This window comes from Apteryx mantelli, chromosome 16 (assembly GCF_036417845.1).
Source record: "Apteryx mantelli isolate bAptMan1 chromosome 16, bAptMan1.hap1, whole genome shotgun sequence".
NCBI lineage: Eukaryota > Metazoa > Chordata > Aves > Apterygiformes > Apterygidae > Apteryx > Apteryx mantelli.
In genome coordinates, this window is record NC_089993.1 from 17,519,121 (window position 1) to 17,542,717 (window position 23,597).

General features: G+C 50.1%; 1 protein-coding gene across 6 annotated transcripts in view; it reads right to left on the reverse strand.

Moving 5' to 3' along the window:
* TNRC18 (trinucleotide repeat containing 18) overlaps positions 1 to 23,597 on the reverse strand; it is a 61,108-nt gene that overhangs the window by 10,396 nt on the left and 27,115 nt on the right. For 4 of the 6 annotated variants that reach the window (XM_067306575.1, XM_067306572.1, XM_067306573.1 and 1 more), the window contains 11 exons: positions 23,057 to 23,241; positions 21,991 to 22,414; positions 20,524 to 21,471; positions 19,699 to 19,874; positions 18,615 to 18,751; positions 18,046 to 18,174; positions 15,954 to 16,128; positions 14,518 to 14,881; positions 11,155 to 11,445; positions 3,661 to 3,900; positions 700 to 1,142 (listed from right to left, as the gene is read on the reverse strand). In XM_067306575.1, the coding sequence (XP_067162676.1) occupies positions 700 to 1,142; positions 3,661 to 3,900; positions 11,155 to 11,445; positions 14,518 to 14,881; positions 15,954 to 16,128; positions 18,046 to 18,174; positions 18,615 to 18,751; positions 19,699 to 19,874; positions 20,524 to 21,471; positions 21,991 to 22,414; positions 23,057 to 23,241 (3,512 nt within the window). The remainder of the gene's footprint in view (positions 1 to 699; positions 1,143 to 3,660; positions 3,901 to 11,154; positions 11,446 to 14,517; positions 14,882 to 15,953; positions 16,129 to 18,045; positions 18,175 to 18,614; positions 18,752 to 19,698; positions 19,875 to 20,523; positions 21,472 to 21,990; positions 22,415 to 23,056; positions 23,242 to 23,597) is intronic. The other 2 variants (XM_067306576.1, XM_067306578.1) reach the window with 2 other exon arrangements.

The window sequence follows — 23,597 nt, forward strand, 5'->3', positions numbered from 1 at the left end:
TCAGTTCACTGACTGCACCACACCCTACCTCTCCCAACTCTGCACACGTTCCAGCAAGACCTCTTCAATACCCCAGAGAGCAACTCCTGTCCATCAAACTTTCCCTCAAGGAGCTCCAAGAAGATCCCAGCTGGCCTCATGTCACAACTTGTCTAACTCTCCCCACAACCAGCGCTCCCCAGTAACTCCGTCAGGAGCCAAACAGGAGCTAAAGGGAGCCAAACTTTCAGCCAAGCTGAAGAACCAGCAATCGGGGTGGAGACCACTGCCACTACCAGCCAGGCACGGCCCTCGGAAGACACCATATATAAAAGATGAACAGCCTTAAAGGCTGGCGTACAGGGCCATAGCTCAGCAAGCCAACAAGGCTGTGCTTGGAGAGCGGGAAAGAGTTTTCACAGAGGTTTTAAGGCAGGATTTCCACTCTGGGCAACCTAGGAAGGGTGGATTTGGGACACAGGGTGCCACGACAACCTGCCTTACTCAAACACAACAGGCTTTTAATCCCTGTGAGTCAGACCGGAGCCTGAGAGCTCCTCTGGGCATACATGAGGCTGGTGGGGGGGAACAAGGGACACTCAAAAAGGATTGAGAAGGGCTCAACTCTCCTCTTCCCTAGAAGAGTTAATTGCCCTCCCTTCACCCTTAACTTCCAAGAGCCCCACTGCTCCATGCCATCCCTGCCAACACGGTCCTCACCTTGCTTAGCTCCTTCCTCTCCTTCCCCTTGCTGCCCTCCTTTTTGGGGCTCATGGGTGCCCCCTTCCCACAGCGGCCAGGCTTGGAGACAGGAGTGGAGCTGGTGGGCGCAGCAGGGGTCAGTATGGTTGAAGACATGGTGGCATCGTGGAGGAAGATTCGCTCACTCCGGCGCCGGTTCCACAGGTCGTCATCGCTGGCCTCCAACCCAAACTCAAAGCTCAAGTCCTTGGGGGACTTGAATTTCTTCAGCTTGCGGCCTTTCTCAGCCCCAAGTTTGGCCTTGTCGGCACTCCCAGATCCGGAGTCGAGGCTGCTCGGGGCCTGGCTCGGTGGGATGCTGCTTGAGTCCAGTGGTCCCTTCTTCCCCCGCAGCAGCCCTGAGGGCGATTTCTTCCTGATCTTGATCTCACTCTCTGAGTCAGTGTACTCAAACTCCGTCCCTAAACACAAAGGATTTAACCATCAGCCAAGGCCCTGGCTGGGACACGTCCAGCTGGAGGCTTTTGAGCTTTGTGGGAGATAACGTGCCTGTTCCAAGGTACTATTGGTGTGTCCCCCCCACACACACACACAGTCCCCACATCCCTCTGATCTGTGTTTCCACCCCCCCAAAAAAACATTGATTTCCCCAAAGATGAGGCTCTCCTGCCCCAAACCAGAGCCCATTCATTCAGGCATTGTAGTTCAGGGTGTTCCCTGCCTCCATTTTCTCCCTTCTGCCACACCAAAACCCTGCAGGGAAGCTCATAAGATAAAGATTATCTAACATCTCCCCCTCCACAAAAAGGAGTTGCTCAGCTGAAGCAAAATACAAACCCCACACACTGAACCTTCCTCCCCTCCTGTGTGGGGGTCCTCTCCTGCCCTACCTTTGTTTCAGGAAAATGATCTCTTTAATGAATTAAGTAAACCCAGACTTCAGGCATATTTTTTCCCATTGGCCAATAGACACCAAAGAGCTTTTTATTGGCTCAAGTAATTGCCTTAAAGTCAAGAGAGGTAAATGATCTTTTGTCTGTGGCAGATGGAAATCCCCTCGTGTTGGCCTCTGCTCGGCATCACTGGCACAGCAGTACCCAGCAGCCTGAAATATTGTGGTAATGCCAAGGTGTTCACCACCTTCAGTGTGTTTCCCCTCCCCAGAACCCGATGAAAGAGAGCAAGATCACATGTTTCCAGGGACAGTAGGGAAACTGAGGCACAGAGGCCATACCCAATGCCCCCACCCCCAGCTATTGAGCAGCAACATGAGCAGGAGGCAAAGGTGCCTTCAGCTGTGGCTCAAGGTGCACGGGAACTGTGCTTTCAGACAGATACAAACATAGCCAGAAATAAACTTGTCCAAGGTCATGCAATAAGCATGGGTCAGAGCAAGGAACTGAGCCCAGATTTTCTAAATGTTTACTTCCCAGGGTATTGGACTTCATGGCATGGCAGAGCACCTCTGAGGAGCTGTGGAAACATCAGAACCTGGTTCTGCCTCTCCAAAAAAGAGCATCAGCCAAAGGTCTCCCATGTGCCCTCCTCCAACCTGCGACAGACCTGCTCTCTCTGCACACGTGTGTGCGACTTCATATTCAGACTAACCAGGTCTGAAATCAAACCTTGCTTCATGCTGGGGAGGTGACAGAAGGAGTCCAGAGCTGCAAGAGCATACAGGCTTGGCTTATTTGTCAAAACAAGCAACAGCTACAGGCACAGGCTGGCAGAAACCTTTCTCAAGCCCAACACTGAACAGGCCCTGCTGTGATAACCACTGCTTGCAGGAGACCTCGAGAGAGGCAATACAGGACCGAACAGCATTCATATGGGTGAATAAAAATGTACAAGGCACAGACATGGAGAGAAAGCATCTTCTCTGTCTTTTTCTCTGAAACACAGTCTGCAGGAACCTGCACTCATTTTCCACCCAAATCTCTTCCCCTGAGATAGCCCCAGCATGAACAGGAAAAGAGCAGGCCTGTAGAAATCGAAGCTGGCAACATTCAAGATGAAAAACCCATTGAAAATTACAACACTATTTCTCCTTTCTCGCTCTGCTGCATGAGATAATTTCTAGATGCTTCCAGTTTCAAGGAGGGCAGGTTATGAGATGGAGCCATGATAAATTCTTAACAGAGGCTGTTGGAACAAGCTGGCAAAAGCCTAATATAGCAAGGAAACAGTGCTAAAACAAGCCTGGCTTCCTAGGAACACATCATTTTCCATTCTGAAGCATGCTATAAATTCCATTATCATTTAATAAATATTAATAGAGAATTTATAAATGGAAGCCATACAGATCTGTCTGACTTGGAACCATGTCACCCAGGGGCACTTGTGCAGCAGGGCATGGGGAGGGAAAGAAGTGAAACTCCCATTACTTGTAACACAGTGAAACTGAGAGAGGGGTGAAGACGCACAGTCTGGCACGGCAAGCACATGAGCCAAGGAAGGAACTCTTGGTTTGAGTATCCCTTGCTGGACTTGGTGGGGAAGCCAAAGGGACGGGCAGATTGAAGGGGGTTTTCCTCCTGCTTGGGTGTCTCTGCTTGTCTTGGGTGTCTAAGATCAGCTGTGTTTAGCATGTGCTTCCTTCCCCAAAACTCAGCAGCACTTCATTGCCTGCAGCACTCTGTCCCAGGGGATATCGTATCCCTTCACTTGCCTTTGCAGTGCATGCAGGGCATATTAATGGTTTGCCAGCTAGGAAAAGAGGAAGCTTTGAGGAAGCCACCGGCAGTTGCCCCTAGGGAAGCCATGGCTGCAGCTGCTAAACATGCCCTAGCTGTGGCAGGACTGGTTCTTGCTTTCTTGCTAGCAATTCCCTCCTTCACCATCAGGACCAAGTGGCCAAAAAGGAAAGAATGGAAAAGACAGTGTCTGGGCAACAACCTGTTTTCTTGCAGCACATCTGGGACCTCGCTGAGCCTTCCACCTTGCCCCCCTACTGGTGCCAATGCTAACCATGCAACTCACCCATCAGGCTCTGCCGCTCCTCCTTCTTCTTTGCCTTCTGCTTGGCCTCCAGCTGGACGATGGAAAGCGGAGGGGGAACGATGGGGCTGGGCATCGCGCTGGCGGCAAACCTCGCTAGCAGGCCCAGGCCACTCTCATCAAGGGCAGGCGACGAAAGCCTGTCAGTGCCATCCGTCCCATAGTCCTCGGCTTCCTCCTCTTCCTCTTCGTCCTCCTCTTCTTCCTCCTCTGAGCTAGAATCTAGCATGCAGAAAAGAGGGAGCCCATTACAAATCTCACAGGGCTGCACACCGGCCACATTTCCACCCTGAACTGCTTGCTCTCCTGCTGCTCTGTGCTCACCCAAGTAGCACCGAGCCACTCATGAGCCAAGTTACAAGACGTTGGCCATGGACACCCACAAATCTTTGCAGCCATATAGCTGGTATTATCCTGCCTACCACCACCCTTGAAGGGCACAGCAACACCGGGTACAGCAACGAGGACCCATCCAAGGTAAGGGAGGGAAGAGCAGGGTGTTGGCAGAGCTTTGAAAAGGAAGCCAGACGCCCCTTCCCCGTGGTTTTCAGGAGGAATTAAAAGCTTAACTCCTTTGAAAATCCCAACCTTGGAGCTGTGGGATTCCCCTCCCACCCGCCACCTCTTCCTGCGTAATGAAATCCAATAGTGTAATCTGAATCGGAGATCAGCATGGAAGGGGAATACCAGAGATCGGCCTGTGCCATGGTGGGAGGCAAGGAGGACACAGAGAGGAGAAGGGACAGGAGGCAAAAATGCAAGGAGCAGGGAGAAAAAATAACTGAAAGCAATGGATTTGGAATGCGTAAGGGGGAAAATCATATCTGCAGATGAAGGGACACAAAGGGAGAAGAATGACATTTGCTAGAGGCAGGCTTCAGCAGGTAGTTTCGGAGCTGGCAGCGAGGAGGAGCATCTCAACACCCTGCCTCAAAACTCTCCAGGCCTTTCAGCTCCCTCTCTACAGCTCAGCCTAGGAAAGCCCAGCTCAGGAAAGGCACGACGAGCAGCCCAAAGTTTAATTCTGGCAAGGAAATCAGCCTTGCAGCTTGCCTGGGCTGGTGCCTGCAGAAAGCAGTGGGCCGGGATTTTCCCTTACAGTGTGCAGGGGGCGGGATGCTCCAAAAGGGGTCTCTCCCTTCCCAAGAGTCTGTCATCAGCCCAGAGGCAATTAGTTTTAACAACATCTCATCCAGTTAGTGCTGGTGAGTGAGAATCATTATACAAATGTGTATAGACCACACACATACATATACACACACATATATGAGCACATATACATATATATACACACATATATACATACGTATATATATAACTATTTAACTGCAAAAAGGTGGGCCTGGAGAACATACTTCATTTCTCTTGAAATTGAGGGCTTAAATAGGATCATGAAGGATACCGGAAAATTTCCACCGCTAGCAGGAGCACTGCTCTCCCCGCCTGAGCCTACTCGTCAGCTCCCCGCCAGCCGCTATCCTTGAGTCTGAAAGCCGGCCAAATGAGAAATCAGATCCCTTCAAAATGAGCTGGAATGAACATGAAAATCCTTTTCTTTTCACTTGTGCCCTCTGGGATAGATAAAAATGTTCTCAACAGTTGGTTGTTCAAAAGAACCACAATAACACAAGTGTTATTTTTCCTCTTTGGATTATTTTTCCATGACATTAGAAATAACAGGAATATCAAAAAATGGTGTTATCATCCTTGGATTTTACCAACTGAAGTAATGGCCAGCTAGGTTTTTTTTTGTTTTTTTTACAAGGAGAGCTTTTCTCCATAGCACACATCAGATAACAACAACAAAATATTGATTTTTTTTTTACTGCATAAATATCCCTTCCCCATTTCAGTTGCTCTGACTGGTTCCTCATGATATAAAAGTGCTACTAAACCTACAGTCCTTCAGTAAACACCAAGAAATCCAACCCTCTTCACTCCTTGCATAAAAAATACAAGTCAAAAAAAACCCAACCAGGATCATAGTAGGATCAGACTCCTTCCTCCAATGGACAGCAGAGAAAAGGGGACACAACTGCTACTTCTCTACCACATTTTGCCAAAACTAAAACATACCCAGATGAACTTCTCTATCCTGAGACGCAGAAACCACCTGCCTGAAAAGGAGCAAAACCATGCGAGTTCGGTGCTAACAGGGCAGCGCCACAGCCATCAAACCAGACGGTGGCCCAGCTAAACCGGCTCTTTTTCACTCAAATGCGGGATGTCCCAATTTTGCCCGTATTTCTGCAGGTCACAGCACAACAGCAAAGCTGCCCGTCGTCACTGCAGCTACAGCCGCCCCCTCATCCAGCGATTTGGCCAACACCCAAGGGGCACTGAGGCCTCTGCCGCCTCTTTGCTGCCAAATATCTTCTAAGGCCGAGCTCCGGGGAGATTTCTGCAAGCCCAGAACTTCCCCTCGCCCGCCACCTCCGGGACGCGAGAGGCGGACGGGGCTCTGCGCTGTGCCGTGCCTTCCCCCCGCGCACGCTCAGCCCCGGCACCGGGACGCTCTGCCGAGCCCGGGCAGCGTCTTTCCTCCCGCGCCTCGACGCTGCTCTGCCAACACGGGTTTTGCACACACTAGGGCACAAGCGTGGCGAACAGCTCCAGTATTTCAAATGCACCAAGGTAAAGCAGCTTTAAAAACCACGGTGAAAGCAGCTATTACTCACGCTATGGAAAATATACGATACAATAATGTGCCTGGCAGTTATTCTAACCTCTTTCAAATATACGGTGTCACATTATGGAAAGACGACTGAAGATTGTCTCTTGTCAGCATTTTTACCAAAACACTTATAATTTTATCTGCATGAGATTCAATTTGCAGCCTGAAAAACACATTTTAACGCGCTCGCAGCCTTCCCCCACGTATCTAGCTTCCTCCGCCTCTCGCCGAGAGGGCGGCTCTTGCTACTGCTGCTCTACACACACGGTGTGTCCCTGCTCCTCGTCCTCCTGATTTTCCATGGGACAAAATCTACCAAATTAAACGATAAGAACACGCCTGGGGCTCATCTCAGAGCCCACATGCTTCTCAACTAAATCCCCAAATTTAAGTTTATGGTGGAAAATAAGCTGTTATGCTGATCTACAGCCACTTGCACGGCTTCTTGGAGAGACCCGTGATACCTGTATTTAATCTGAAGCAGGAGATTTACTCCTACTGCACTCAGACTATGCCTGGGCTTAAAATGAAGCATGCACAGATGCTTCATTTTGAAGCCTCAATTTTTTCTCCTGCAAAGGTGATTTTTGGTTAACAATGGACTGAAAAAACACTGAAAAAAGGATTTTTCTTCACCGTAGTTATATAAACGCTGAGCACAGGTAAAAAGAAAAACATTTAAAGTCAAAAATCTCTAACTGACATTTTTAAGAGCACGTATATGTGTGTATATACCCACACATGCAATCACACATGTACATACAACTCCATAGCAAAAAAAAAATAAAAATCATGCTTAAATACTACTGATGCCAGATAAACTGGAGCCAACGAAGATTTTATTAATAAAATATTTACCTGCATTAAATTCAGAACAAAAAAGAATTACAAACACTAAACTTTCTCTTTGTTTTTAACAGCTAAGCTGCCACAGGATTTTACTGTAGGAGAGCAGTAAATGAAGAAGATTTGTTAATGATGAACAGAAACTGGTTAAGCAATTTGGTTTTTAGACACTGATGTAACACGATGGATTGAGGAGGGTGTGGAGAGGAAAGGTTTGGGGAGGGGGGGAGTAAAGACACACACTTAAAAGATTCATTTCACATTATAAAAAAAATAGCATGATTTTCTCATAACGCCAAGCAGGCCTACAGCATACAAAGCAGGCTAAGTACAGGCAGACTTTAGACAGCTATTGGGTCCTTGACATCTGATTTGTTTGATCTGTCCAAATCCTGGAGGTTCTTTCTTTTCAAATTTGCAAATTTAAGATTGTACCTTTTTTGTCAAACACACCCAATTCTCATCATTTGAAGATTTTTTTCCCCCATATGTGCTGTGCTGCTGACTCCAGAAGTACTTTTTGTTATTAAAAACATTAAAAATTTTGCAAGAATTATAGAGGATCAACTGTGTAGGGAAACAGTGAGTTTTCACTGGTTTTACTTGGGGATAAATCATCCTCCAAGTCAGCGAAAAGCGGTGTTATTTTTTTAAGAAAAACAAGAGCACAGAGGAGAAGGAAGTCTTTGGTCTCAGAAAATTCGTGGTAGCCGTATCTTGATGGCTTTCAAAGCTCCTATGAGTTTCTGGCCCACAAAAGCAGCTTTCTCTCCAAGCTCACTGGGGTGAAACACCACGAGCTTTGCTCATTATCAGAATGGCAGCATGCTCCTACCTCTTCTATCTCAAACTAGATGAAAACAGGCCTTCCTGCAACTACTGCTACATCTGACATAAAGATCAGTATGGCCACGACCCAGCTAATTACCCTGATACCAGAGCAGTCTGCATCGAGGCCCAGCAACCTCTAAGGAACGTGGCAGCACCTTTGCAGGCAACGCCACGGCTTCCCATCTCGGCTCTACCTGTAAACCCTTCCCTCGGTTGGGATAAGGGGTTCTCCAAAAGAAGGTGTGCAAGCAGTAAAGCATTTCTGGAGTCCTCAAGCACACACACTCAAGCATATCCTCCATGCGAGATTCTTTATGGACAGAGGAAAATCAAAAGTGGACAGCAATCATCTTCAAAATTAATATAACCGAGAGAATGCAAAGAGCTACGTGTCATTATTCATGGAGGTAACATCGAAACATCTGAGGCTGACAGATGACATAAAGAAAAGTGATTTTGCCTACCTACATAACAATGGTCAAGGTTCGGGTTCATGGCTAGTGACCCTCGCTGAGAAGTGTCTGCCCTACAACCAGCCAACCACTTTGCTTCTTTAGTGCAGCGTGAGAGCAAATGCAAGAGACCGACACAGACATTCAAAGCATCATGGATAGGGGCAGGGGTGAAAGGGTTGGTCAAGCAGCTGCAAGGAGAAAGCGAGCACTTCTAGAAAAGCTGAGGTTATTAATCGGTTTAGTATCAGGGAAAGCCATTAGAAACCCTATTACCCAAATATCCCTTCAAGTAATGCTTCTGAGAGAGAACAAAAAAAAAAAAAATCATTTGCAGAAAAAACAAAACTGTAATCAATAATCCCTCCCGGCCTCCCCCTCCATGCCCACCTCCCACCCCAGGAGGTTTTGCGTCTTTGGTTTCCCCACCGCTAAATGATCCCCCAGAGGAATTTACAAAGCATTGCCCCATTTGTTCCAGATTTCCCGTCCTCCTCCCGTCTCCCCTCCCCTCCCAAGACCTTACTCCATAAAATTGAGATTTTCATTTTTTTTTAAGCAGACAGATTACTTGAAAAATAGACAGGGCCAATTAGGGACAAGTTACCTATCTGCTTACCTGGAGCAAAACCAAAAAACAACCCCCCCAAAACCCTCAAGAACTTGGAAACTAAAAGGGATTGATATCCTCAAAATTTCCAACAGCAGCAAAAAAAAAAAAAAGGCAAAAACAAAGAAAAGATGCAGAAAGGAGCAGGGAAGGGAAGAGATGTCAAGTCGAATGGAAGTTAACACAGACTCTTCATGGAAATGTGGAAATCTCACCCTTAGAGGAAATCCACTATCCCCAGAACATTTTGGGTTCTCTAAGAAATAAATTTCATTTTTTGAAACATGTATTTCTCTCTTTTGGATTTCCTTTTAAATGCATTGATGGGTCCAGCCCAGAAACACATCAAACCAAATCAGTGTTCTGTATCTTTCTGCTGCGCTTGCTAATTTTGCTTAGCTTAAATTATCTTTCTTGGGAAGCTGGGTTTGGAGGGAGGAAAAACCAAACAGGTGCATGGAAGAGATTAAGATAAAAAACTAAAAAAAAAGAAAAAAACAAAACCAGAGAAAAACTATCCTGCCCTGTCTTGTATTAACAGCTGTCTGAGCAGTGTGAATCGCTACAAGGCTTTCGCCGCGCTACATCCCGATCTGCCGTGTAACTTAAATGATAACAACCGGGGATGTTTGCGCTTAGCATTCAGCCCAGACGAGCCACCTTCTTTTGGGAGCCGAGGGCTCATTAAAATGACCTTTCCCCACAATTATTATTTAATGAGTGCACTCTAAAACAGAAACCCCTTGTGCCTCTGGAGGAAAAAGTCTCAAGTAATCTCTTTTCCCACTGAAGTACTAATGACAGGCTGACAAAAAAAAAAAAAAGCCATAAGAAAAAAAACTGGGGTGAGGGTGGGGGAAGGAAAGTGCTGAGTTAAATTTAAAGCAGTAATTGCCACATCCTTGGACACTGTGGGTTACGCCTGGGCATGTGAAAAAAAAATTAAATAAAATCACCACCCAAAAAAGAGACTTTAAATATGCACTTTAGAGAAAGAAGAAAGAAAATCTCCGGCTTTCAAAGAGCGGAGCCCTTGCGCTCAGCACCCGCTCGGAGCCACGGGAAGGACCAAGCCCCCTCCTGGGTTAACTGCCTGCCTCCAGAGAGCCTACCAACACGGGAACAAATCGGGGGGGGGGGGGGGGGGAAGAGAGAAAAAAACCTGGGATGAACAGAACAAAAAACCCCCAAAATTAAGAGAGTGAGGGGGCGGGGGAGAGAGAGGCCTAGGCTTTAATCTTGACAAAGGCAGCGAAGGACAGTTGCTAGCAGGGATATTTGAATAATAGAGAATACCCAAGACTAGGTTAATTCCAGTTCTACTCGTGGGGAGTGGGAGCAGGAAGGGGATGCAGAGCAGGATGGAGTGAAGCGGCAACCTACTCGCCTAATAAGAGACACAGCAAGAGAGACAAGGTACACAGGTTTAGTTAAAAATGCACTCGGTATGTTTAATAAAGCTTGGTATACCAAATCGCAGTACAAACATCAAGTCACACGGCCACACGACAGTATCCCGGTATTTAAAAAAAAAAAAAAAAAGGAGGCAAATAAACAACAAAATAAAAAGCTCCTTCCAAACCTCTACAAAGGCCCACGCCAAAATAAAATAATAAAAATAATAAAAATAATAAAATAATAAAAATAGTAAGAATAATAAAAATAATTAATAAAAAAATAAGTATAATAAAATAATAATGTGGTGGTGGTGGCAGCAAGGAAGAAAGTGAGGGGAAAAACTGAAGGGAGGAAGGGAAACAGGAAAGCAGGGGGAGAGGTGGACACTAAAACCCAGTCGATATAAAAGCTCTCAAAGAGCCAGCCGGTAATAATATCACAATGATACAGGTACAAAAAGGATAAAAAATAAAAGCCGGGCTGATAAAGCAGGCTACGCTGCCAAGAACAAAGATGGCCGCCCTCGCTCCGACCATCAAAATGGCTGACCCGGCCCGCCAGGCCCCTGGCTCGCCCTGGCCGCCCCGGGCCCGCCCGCTCGCGCGCGCCGCCCCCAACACGGGAGAGGGGCGCGCCGGGGGTCGCGTTTGCTATAAGCTAGTAACCTTGATCGAACGAGTCCTCCGAGGAGTCGCTGAAGGAAGATCCCGCCTCGGCCTCCCGCAGCAGCAAGCAAAAGGGCTGCTTCCGGCCCGCAGCCGGCTTCGTCTTGAGAGTCCGCCCGGCCGAGAGCCCGCGGGCGGCCGCCTTGAGGCTGCCGGCCGCCTTGCCGCCCTTCCTGGCCGCCGCGCTGTAGAGACCGGGCGGCCTGGGCTTGGAGCCGGACGGGGACTGCGCCGGCCACTCGTCCCTCAGCGATCCCTCCTCCTCCTCCTCCTCCTCCTCCGAGTCCGTATCTGCGGTCAGAGCGGGGGGAAGAGCGTTAAAGCAGCCAATGGGGGCGGTTTTTTGGGGGATACTGCAGTGCGTTTGGTGGCAGAGCCGCTTTCAACCGGGATGGGGAGGCGGCCAAGGGGGGCTGCACGCCACAGGCGTCCCCCCCTCTGGCACGGCAGGAGCCAAAAAATACAGAAATAGGTGTTTTCCAGGGCTCTGCCAACATTCTTCTCTCGGTTAGAAATAAGCACTCTCCACCTAGGCCAGGCGACTGCCGTCCTCCCTCATTTTAAGGTAGGATTCAAGGGGTGTTTTAGGCTTAAGAATGGAGAACTGAGGTAGGAGCTGCCATGAGGAAGATGCCCATCGAAAGCGTAGCGACGCCAACGGCTGGGCCATTGATTTGCGTTACTCTTAACTATGGTTACACTAAAATACTCTGACCTAACCCCCCTTTTATACATGAATCGCTCTCCCGAAGGGTTTTTGCCGCGGGCAGCCAGACAAGCGCAAGGATAGCATGAGTGACATCTGCTAAGCAGGCAACGCATCTAACTCCGAACAAACGGCCCTGGACGTTGTCGGGAGCGAGGCCTTTGATGGGTGCAATAAAGAAAGGTTCACCAAGAAGTAGCGGAGACCAAGTCGATCCTCGGTCCGTGAGCTGAGGATTTCCTAAGCTGACAATCCCTGCAGGTGCTGAGAAGTTATCCAGTGGTTCCCTCCCGAGTCAGAGGAGTGGAACAAAAAGTATATGGTACCCACAGATCCAGTAAAAGTGAGTATGAACGGTTACACCCCAGCTCATGAATGCACCGTTAACACCACAGTGCTACAGGCATTACAGTGGGGACCGCAGCGGCTCGTGAGCAGCAGCAGATGCTCTCCAATGTCGGTCCAGGTCAGGCACTGCCCTCCACTTCTCTCGCATTGGTTTTGGAAAGGGAGGAACGAGTGGCGGCAGTTTAGGAGGCCCAAAGCCCAAATCCACAAATGACCTGGGGCACTTAATTTCTGTTAAAATCAGCAGGAATCATTCAGCCCGCTCTGTGGATCTATGCCAAAGATTTTCAAGGACTCCAGCTAAAAAGTCACAAGGTTAGGATGAGGCGTAAGGATTTGGCACTAGTCCCACTTCTTCTCCTCCACAGGAAGAAGCCTACCAGTCATGGAGATGCTGCCATATGCTCAACCTGCCCTCCCAAATCCATCATGCTTGGATGATCAAACGACTGGCTAAAGCCCTTCCTTCGCTTGAAGTTGTACACAGTTGAAAAGCCTGGTACCAATGCTGAGCCATTTCACAGAGTAAGTTCTTCAGTAAGGATTATCTTCCTGCACTGAGGGGCACATTCCTACACTGCTCAAGGTAGACTTGTTGGAGGGATGGTGGGGTTCAGACAACAGCTCCTTTAGATCTGGGAGGCAGTTTTTGGTCTTGAAACCACAGCACCAAGAGCGTGTGCACTGCAAAAACTTTCTGTGCCAAGAGCCAAGGCTTTCAGCTGCAACGCTGGCTTGTGCCTCCTCTCTACCCACAGCCCTGCTCCCCTCCCCAGAAGCTACAGAGCTCCCAGTTTAGGGGCCATAGGGCTGTTCCTGGATGAGAAACACATTCAAGAGCAGAACAGATGGATGGTTTGTACATCACCGCCAGCCAAAGGTTGAATGATGTGTTCAAGTCCAGTAGACACAATGGCTCTTATTTTGCCAAGTAAATGGCTAATTTCACGCCAAACATTTGTTCAGTTGGAAAATCACTAGCTCATCATCCTCCCCATTAGTGAAGTTTCTAAACTGGTGTCGCATGGGGACATACATTTGTTATACTCGCAAATACCCCGCAAGTTTTTCAACACGGGACTTATGTAGCTGCAAGCAAAGGAAAAGATACGGATTTAAGTGAGGTAAGACAATTAAACAACGAAGCCTCAGATCATAAACTCCAAGTCCCTAACACATTCTATGCCCCATCATCTGCCTGAACCATTAAAGGCTAAGTCATCTGTTTTTCCTAGCATCCTCTTTGCTCTCCCAGGGATGAAGGGCAGCACACACAGCACATTTATGTGCTATTGTTTGAGCAGACGCTCCTCTCCACTGTCCCAATAACAGCATCTCATCATCACCCCAAGTCATGAGCTCTGGAAACAGGTCACCCATGGCAGGGCTACACCAGGCACACTCAGACTGTCAGCCAATGAAGGCCGCATTGGCACAGCCGGCACCAAAGGACATTCACTACATGCTTTCTTAAATACATTTAGCACCCGATACCCAGAAGGCTTCTACCACAGATGGAGATCACAATGTAATGGCCTCCTTCTCATATCACAAGTTGACTGCTTAGTCCTACCACCTGCCCAACATTATCTGCAATTCAGATTTTTCCTTCCTTAATAGGGGTCGCTAACTCTGCTTGGTTCCCAAATCCAGGATCCTCCACCTTGGGTGCACTTGGAGTTCAGAAGGGAGGACTATGGCAATTAGTACACAGGATGCTGGCGTGGAGATGAACCCCAATGAGACAGATGGGAAGGCTGAGCATAGCGAACTAGGAACCAAACCGTAAGAAACCAAAGCCAGATACTGAAGAAGGCCAGGAGGATGCTTGTAAATGTCAGTGCCTCCTGGCAGGCTTTGTCTTCTCTAGCTGTCTCCATGGCATGATCCTACGGCTAATCCTACCCAAGTCACCAAGGGCCTCGAAAATCAACTACAAAACACCTCTGGAGCAGAGGCTCCGAGTTCTCTTCTGGCAGGTAGATGGAGAGTGTTTACTCTCACTGAAAGCAAGGACGTGGGTCAACTTCATTTTTAAAACATTTTTCCTCACTGACCATCAGTACAACACAGGCCAGGAAGAGACACGCTAATGTCAGCTGTCTCTCAGACAGCGATTTGGGTGGACCCTGGGCAACATGCACTCACCCCAAAGACACTCCAGCATTGATTAGTTGGGGAGGAGATCCTTTTGTCACAGAGCAAAACCAGACCCATCTCCAAGACCCCTTCCAAGGGGCCAGAAACCCCTGCCACAAGCCCCCATGACAGATCGCGCCATAAGAAGAGATAAATGAGAGGTTACTTACTATAGGAGTAGCTGCTAACTTCAGATATTGCTGGTGAATGGGAAACCTTGAGCTGATTTTTGACTTTTAACCCCACCTCCATCTTCTTCATTTTGGCAGCCACTTTGTTTTTACCTTCCTTGGAGGTTTTAAGCGACAGGCCCAGGTTCTTGGCCAGATTCTTCTTCTCCTCCTTGCTCGGCAGAACCTCATGGGGTGGGAGGTACCTGCTGCCACCTCCGCTCGTTTTTGGCTTCCCCCCAGAGCTGTCGGCAAACTTGAAGGGGGATTTGAGCTTGTCTTGTTTGGTGAGCGACAAGGCCTTGTCGAGCTTGCTGGCCAGCTGCTCCTGATCTGAGGGCACCTTCTTCTTCTTGAGCTTTAACTGCCGAGGGGAAAGGAAGGGACAGTGGTGAATACAGAGCAGATATTGTGGCAGACCCTATGGATTTGACAAGCTCTGATTTCAGTCTCTCGTGCATGCCAATTAGTAAGGTCTTGAAAGGAAGGACTTAACCCCCAAGGCTGCCATAACCAGCCAAGGCACTGGGGAGGAAAAGGAGGGAGAAGCCAGCGAGCCAGCACAGCTTCACCCCTGTCGAGCATTACAAGATTAACTTAGAAAAATTTTCTTCCAAAAGAAATATATCCACAGAACAACACGTTCTTGAGGGATTTTTTTTCTCATCACCTTCTGGATTTTAGGATATGTTTGGGCCAGTTTCGCAAGCTTTTCTCTAAATCACAAGGATTAAAAGTCTTCTTTACCCCAAAACCCCAACCAAATAAATAAAGATTTCCACATAATCAACCAGCTCCAGGGGCTGGATGCCAAAAAGAGCCAAATATGTCTCAGCAAGAGCATCAGGACGACTGTGTTATACACTGGGCTGTTACACTCTTCCGTATTTTCTTGATCCTTCAATAAGGCAAATATACTTTACATGTGCTACAACTAGATAACAGCAGCTCTAACACAGTACTTTGCCTGCATGAATCCAGGATTTCATCATTAGCTTAAAGGTCTAGTAAATATCTCATTGCTTTGACAGGAGCAGAAGAAAACCCTGCATTTAAAATAGCAAGGTTGCACTCCCTTTCCTCCCTCACCTCGGAAAGTCAGTCCCACTCTGTTCTCTCAACAGTCAAAGGAGTAAGGCAAGCACTGAGCTGGATTCAGAGCTAGCACATCACTGCGATGCTCTGGCTGGCTTGAAGGTATTTGCCTCTCTCTGTTGCCTACCAAAGTGGTCCAACCTCTGTAAGCCAATGCTAGCCTTTGCACGCACCCCTCCACAGCACAGCGAGCCCTCCCGTGAGGAGCTTCTAGACACACGAGGACTGACAGCAAAGGCTCTGAGGTCTGGAGGAGTTATCCAATGCAATCCAACACCAGCAAAGCAGGGAAGAGATCTGCTTTCTGCCCGCAGCTCTGCATCCCCCATGAGGGCACTGACCTCGTTTGAGAAGCTGGGAGTCACATCGTGCTCTTCCCAGCTCTGGTTTCTCCCTTTCATCTTGCCACTGCTGCTCTCCACATCGTCATCCTCCTCCGGGAGGGCCCCTTTGTGCCTCTTCTTCATGCCCTCACCAGTCTCAGAGTCTTCGGAAAGCAACAAGGACTTGCTCAGTCTGCAAGCCAAGCACAGGATGAGTCAAGGTGGGGGGCTTTCCTCCCTGTGATCCCCACCAAGCTCAAAAGGGAGGTTAAATGCCTCCTAGGGTAGCAGGGATCCTCAATGGAAGCCAAGTCCATTTTGGAGTGACAGCCGTTTGGACAAGCTGAGGGTCTGACCCTTGTTTTCCACTGAATGGGAGAGCCAACAAGCCCTTCTTTTGCACACTCTCAGCTATCAGCATAGACGAGGTTAGCTGAAACCAGAGACCTGCAAGGTGGCCTCCGAAAGGAAGTAGTTGGTGTCTTGAGAAAAAGCCACCGAAAAGTGCCCAATTTGTTACAGAGCAGTAAGGGGAAGAACGGACAGCTGAGCTGATCCTGTAGGTCTTTTTCTGCCTCTGCTTTCATGGACTCTTTAGGTGCTAAGGGAGATTCCCAGGCCCCAGGGAGGTGCTGCACCACCTGGACTCTTGCTCTGGTCGCTTGGGTATGAGCAAGGAGGTGGTGACCCAGCAGAGCTGAAAGGAACCAGCACGCAGGGTGGCTGGGAGGGGACAAGGGCACTGGGGGGACTGGTTCACACAAAGGACAGCAATCTGCCTTACGAGCCTGGCCCTTCTGTAAGAGATGTTTGCAGTCTGCATCTTTGGTCTCTCTCCAGGATTTAGGGGGAAAGGAGAGGGTAAATAAATAAATAAAAATAAATAAATAAAGTAGGTGAGACTAGAAGCACATTTTTCGCTGCTCCCCAGCAGTGTCCAGCAACTAGCTGATGGATCAACACCTCAAGACCTCTACCAAGCCTCCATTAAATGTTTTCATATGCCATCTCCTTCATGCTAAGCCTGCTGGCCCAGATCAGACTACCACTATGAAGCTGCTGACACAGGGCAGCCTCCTCAGTTTCCAAGTGCTTTCCCTCCCCTCCATCCTCTCTGCTGACCTCAGCAGACAGCTGAACCAACACCTCAGGTCCTTCACGCTGGCTGAGGGTGCATCTCCGTCTCCCACGCCAGGTTGCTCTAGCATTCCCATGACACGGGGATGTGCACATACAACACATGCACGCACACATGCACAATTACAGCCGCCTCTCAATGCCTCCAGCCTTTCCAGGCATCCAAATCAGAGAAGCAAAATACAGAGCCACCGAGAGGACAGATTTTTAGAAGCATGTGGTCAGTGGGAGCTGGGGACCTGAATCTAATTTGTGGTCTTGAAAGGACATTTACAAAAACACGTAACACATAGGAAGGCAGCTTAGAGGTGCCTTCCCTTTGGAGAGACTTGGCCATCTATGGATGGTTATATGGCCAACTGTGTTGTGATCCAGGCATCCAAACAAGAGCAGCTGGACTTGCAAAAAAGAAAAAAGCAGAAGAGAGAATGATCCAGACCCTTGATAAAGAGAGATCAGGCCAAGCCAACTCCCACTGATTAAGAGAACAGGAGAAGACAGCAGAAACACAGCAGAAAGGCCCTAAAAAAGTAGTTAACCTGAAACAGCTCTGTCCTTCCAATTTGTGACATCGGCTTCCTTGCAATTAGCTTTACAGTGCCCACTTGCGCTACCTGCTCTCCCGAACGCACACCAAGAGACGCTCCCTGACACCGAGAGCTCGCCTGTAGGTCTCTGCCCAGCCAGCTGCTCTGTAAAACCTCACCAGTGCTCAACTCAGCCTGCCCTTCCTGCGCCCAACACCACAGACATGTGCTCTACCAGTGGGGAGGGAGGAGGCTGGCACCGTATTCCCACTGCAAGGACACACTCATGTTAAATACACACGCTTCCACAACACCACGGCTGCCAGAGACCGGCCTGCCAACACAACGCCACGGCGGGCCCCCGCTGCATCCAAGTTGCTCTCCCCAAGCAGGACCCTGTGCAGCGACCCTGCCATTTTCCCATCTTCCCCAAATTCCAGCCTTACTTTCCACTCTTGCTGTCACTCTTCCCTCTCTCCTTAATGGGCGACAGAGCGCTTGATCCAAGTTTCCTCTTCCTGGGCCTTCCAGGGCCTCTTCTCGCCAAGCTTCTACTTTTCTCGTCATGCTTTTCCCTTTAAAAAAACCACACGCTTCACTGTTAACCAAGGCAACAAAAAAAGCAAAGAAAAAAAAAACAAAATCAAATTTTGCAACCAAAAAGCAAAACAAACAGGAAAAAAAATAAGGCAAATAAATCCAAAAGGAAGAAAAAGGGGAAAAATTAAAAGAAAGCAAGCAAGAATGGGAGCCAACCCAGAACCTTCGCCTGTCACCAAACTGCTAAACTGAGCTGCTGAAGCCAAGGCTGTCTCTAATATGGTCTCCCAGCTGCATTCACCAGTCATCAGGTTGTCGTGTCACATAGCCTAGGAGTGTGTTGTGCAAAGCTCTGGTGGGCCATATTGGGAGGAGAAGAGAGGAGACAGGGAGGGATGGTGTCTCTCCTGGACCAAGAGGCAGTGGAAGAGCCTGGCTGGAAAGAAAAAGACCAAGCAAACGGCCTGCGACTTACTCAGAGTCCCTGCGTCGTTGAAGCTTCACTAGCTCCCGCTGCTTCTCCTTGTACCGCCGCTGCAGCTCTGCCAGCCTCATCCTGTAGTCCAGCTCCATCGCATCCATGTTCTCAATGGCTGATTTGATGGAGTACAGCTGGGGTGGGGAGGCAAGACAAGCACAGAGGGTCAGAGCATGTCCAGGCCTCTGCCTAGATTAGGATGGTGCACGCAGGGGTGCTCCTGTCCTTGCAAAGGCCTGGTGAATGGGCTCCAACTCTGCAGGCAGATAGGGAGGACACAGGCCTGCTCCCGGACAGCTACAATCAGCAAATCTGGGGGGTGGCTGGGTCAGGGACTGCAGCACGGAGCAGTGGGGAGTAAAGATGGGAGTTAGCAATGGGTGGATGTAGCAGTACCTATAGCTTGACTCTCATCCTGCAGCTCAGATGCAAACTAGGCAGTGAAATCCCTCCACACTTGCAGTTGGGACAGAGCACCCTCACCCACATCGAGCACAGCCCTATGGCAGTACCCGAGCAAAACCAGCCAAGCAAAGATGTTCTGTGGTTTAGGGATAGGATGGTATGAGGTTTGAGAGTGAACAACCCTGGGAAATGACCTGCAGAATAAAATTAACCCACAAAGTCTCTTCTCCCTTACTTAAAAACTCAGATCAAAATATTCCCAGTCTTGAAACCTCTCCTTGCTGGGTACAAAAGAATTTGCCAGTCTCTCCCCATAGAGAAGAACTGAGAACTAAAAACAAGCAAAAAAAACCCTCCCGCCACTATCTTTATTTATCCCCTCTGCCAAAGCAGTAACATATGAGTTCCTGCTGGCTTTGTATTACAAACACCACTTCTAGGGCTGCGGCGGATCCTGCTGAGATCAGTGGTGCTGACTCGCAAACAAAGGAAGAAGCAAAATCACACCACATTGACTCCTCCTGCTCAGCTACAAACGCAGAGAGAAGCAATGTCTCACTTTGCCGAATGCAAAAGGGCAACACAAGCCGGGTGGTAAACTGTGGCTGGAAGAGTGAGCTGTGGTGAGCAGAGGCACCACGGCTTTTCAAGCTCAGCCACACGAAGAGCTACTTACAGGTTCATCTTTCTTCTGCATCCAGCTGTACTTTTTGTTAGGATTCAGCTCTCGAGGCAGCCGGATGGTTTTCAGACTTTCCATAAAGGGGGTGGAAAGTACTTCCATGAGCATGTGGGTGCTGGCAGCCAGCAAACTCTCCAGCGTTGGCCGGACAGGGAAACTCTCTGGACCTGCTGGAAAGGACAGAAAAAAGGCTATAGAGGTTCACCCTCCAAGACTGCCTCTCCAAGGGGCACAAGGAGAGGCTGACAACCTGTTCTGGGCCATGGCAGCTGAGCTAGCCTCCCTGCTGCCTTTGAGGCCCACCTGAGATTTCCCCTTGTATCCTGCCATGGTGCAACTGGCAGATCCCCCAACGTCCTGCGTTGGGAAGTTACTGGAAGGTGAGATCTTTTCAAGATCTGCCAAGCTCTTATTGGAAAGCATCATCTGGAGCTACTGGGGCCTCTTGTGCCAAACCCTGACAGACTCTGGACTCAGTGCCTGCCAGAGGGGTGTTAACTTGGCAGAACTAGACAAGTGGGCCTTCGTTTCCGCTCTGCATACCACAGACTGTCTAGACATGGAGAGAACCTTTGGAAGGGGAAAGCAGTCCAGAAGCCACACACATCTCAACCTACTGCAGCAAAAATCCTGCTCCAATGCTATCCGAAGTCTAGCGGCTCTTGCAGTTCAGGGCATTGCTCCTTGCTGCCCAGCTGAGGCTGCGAGACACCCCAGCTGGGCCTCTGTTCCTCTGCCCACTTAGAGAGGGCGAGGGTGCTGTACACAGGGAGACCCAACTTAGCCCAAGGCTGACCAGACTGTGCACTCGCAACTTACTTTGCATTTCTTGCTTCCGCTTCTCCAGCTCCATCTCTGCAATTTCACTCAGCAAAGTGATCCCTTGCAGGAAGGAGTGCTCCAAAGCCTGGTCAGGTAACACCTCCATCTTCACCTGGGACGGAGTGACACTGGCAGCAGTCAGCAAGGAACAAGCCTGAGGCATCTCTGTGGCAGCCACCAAAGCGTTCATCCCAGCCAGCGGGTCGCCTGGTTTGATGTCCAGAGCTGGGATTTGGCAAGAGATCGCCTCGTCTGTGTAGGAAGGGATCTCTGGCCCCCGCTCCCCCTCCTCGGGGGGCAGGCTGGGAAACTCCCTCCCCCGGGGCACATCACCACTCTGCAGATCCATGGATACAGAGGCCTCCTCCTGCTGGGCCGTCAAGTCCATTTCAGGTGGCTCGCTCTCTGCGTGCACGAGCGAGCCATCGTAGTCCATGTGCATGGAGCAGGTTTCTGCTCCACTTCCAGCCTCTGCCTGGGCCTCTGCTTCTGCTGGGCAGGTCACAACCTGGTAAGGGGGTGGGCAGCTCTGGAGGTCTTCCTGGTCCTGCTCCATAGCACCCAGGGCTTCACCTTGATGCAACAGGAGATTGCAATTGTCCACATTCTGCACTGGGACGGCTGTGGAGGCGGTGATATTCAGAGTCCCCATGTCCTGCTCGCACATGCCTTCTTGACTTTCCTCCATCTGCACCTCTGATTTCACCCTCTCTTCCAAGGACTCCTCTTCTGCTGCTGCTTGGATGGGCTCTAGCATTTTGGACGGAGAAAGGTGGATGGGCTTGACCTCTGGAGAAAGCTCCATGTGCTCAGAGCCTTCAGCAGGCAGTGGGACATCAGGAGCCAGGCCGTCCGCATCGGATGCTGCGGTGGGCTGGAGGAGGTAGGGATAGTGTCTTCCAAAGGAGGGAGGCAGGGACTGGAATGGGTATCCCGGGGGAATCTCTGCAAGACATAGAAGGGACAGGCCGTATAATGGCTGGGTCTCCAAGGCACCTTCTCTCTCACTAAGGCATAGGAATGGCTTCCCTTTGTTTCCATCATCCCTCAACTCTTCCCCTCCTCAAGTAGCAGCTGCTTTGAGCACCTTTCTCCTGGTTAAGATGCCACCCTCTTCCTCAGGCAGCAGCACCCAAGAGGTCCCTTCTGCACGTTTCCAACACTCTCCTGTCACAAGAGGGGGATTTGCTTCCTGCATCCTTCTCCCACCAAGACTTCAGCCCTGGAGGAACTGACCCAGGCTCAACCCATGGGAAGAAGAGAGCCCACAGCCCCAGGTGCCCCTGTGACCCAGACATTGACCCCAGCCCACCACATCTCCTCCTGGTCCTTGCCTCTCCCCTGCCTTTTAGAGGAGCTACATGGTTTTCTCTAGGGGAAGGGTTGAAAGCAGGAAAGAGCTGAGGAGAAGAAGGGAGCCAGGCACAAACACAACGGGACTCTGCCAAAGCAGGGCTCTCTTACCTGGGAACAAGGCCTGAAACGGACCGGCAGCCTCTTTTTCCAGCTCCAGGTCTTTCTTCTCCACAGTCTCGGGCGCCTCTTCCTTTGGAGGGATGGCAGGGGCAGGGGGTGGAGAGGCGGGGGGTGGGCTGGAAGGATGGGAGCTGGGGGTGGCGGGGTAGGAGTAGGCTGGCTGCGAAGGTGGCTCCTCCATCTTTTGGATCACCTCAGCTTTGAGCACAGACACGGGTGAGGCCCTGGGAGAGAGGGGAGGTGGACTCACAGCCTTGCTGTAGGACGTGGAGGCGCTGGGAGACAGCACAGGTGGCTTTCGGTGCACCAGTCCCGGGGCAGAGGAGGAAAGGCCTGATTTGGCACTGTCCAGGCTCCGTTTCGTCACCTTCTCTTCCATGTCTGCGCGCTGCTCGTTTGCCTTCAACCTCTCCTGCAGCAAGAACAGAGCAAAACTCAGCACAATGACTCTGCCCGCTCCTGGAAAGCAACGTGGGCCCACCACCAAATGAAACCAAAATACAGTCTTATCAGATACAGGCTGGAATAAAACACGTGCCTCCCAGTGCAACACCGTTTTAAGGTCTATCTGATGGAGAGGCACACTGGCCTTGAACTAACACTTCCTACGCAAGGAGCATGCCAGGACAGAGGAGGGTTAAAGCATTCACAGCTAGAAAAGGCTCCAGGCCTGGGGCTCCAGAACCCAGGGCCATTGCTGCCAGCATCTCAGATGTTTCTCGGAGACACTACGAGAGGTTTGTTTGGAGGTGACCAGGGACAAAACCACTCAACTAAACAGAGATGTTCCTATGGAAGGAATCAAGGCCACACTGCTGCTGGGCAGCTCCTCTGACTGCACTGCTCAGTGGCGCCACACCAAACCTTTCCAAAACCTACCCCCAGCCCAGAAGGACACACCAAACACCCCAGACTGCAGGGACCAGGGCTGGACTGCCCAGTGCGTCCCTACCCTTGAGACACACTTGCAACACCATCAGGGCTGCTTTTCCCCATCAGACGCCCCAACTTCAGGTTCATTTCACCTCCAAGCCAGGAGCTCCTGAGAACATACCACGAGCTGGGCGCTCCTCTGGAGCTCCATGGCGTGGGCCGCTTGCTGCTGCAGGATGTACAGCTCATGCTGCCGCAGCAGCTGCTGATGGGAGAGGAGCTGGAGCTGGTGAGCGTGCTGCAGGGAGCTCCTGGTCGGGGGGTACATTGCAGGCCACAGTGGGGGTGCCCGGTCCATCAGCTCCGCTGGGGAATGAGCAGAGGCACAGTCAGGGAGGCACAAGGTCAGGGGTGGCTGGAGGATTCAGGATCCCTTACTGCGAGTGTCCCTACCAGGGTGGGGGGGATGCCATACATCTCACTATGAAGAAATGCAACCAGAAATGCAGAGGGGGAAGCGCAATCTCTGCCCCCTAGCAGCCTCACTCCCACCCTCACGTGGGCCCTGAGGCCACCTGACTTGCTTTGCTCTCTAGGCACCCTTGCCTTGACTGTCCCAGGCTGATCACAAGAGCAGATCCTCCTAACCAGGAACCCAAACCCTACAGAGTCCTTCAGGGGATGAAAAGCCGCTGCTGAGGGCTACACATTTCCATCTCCAA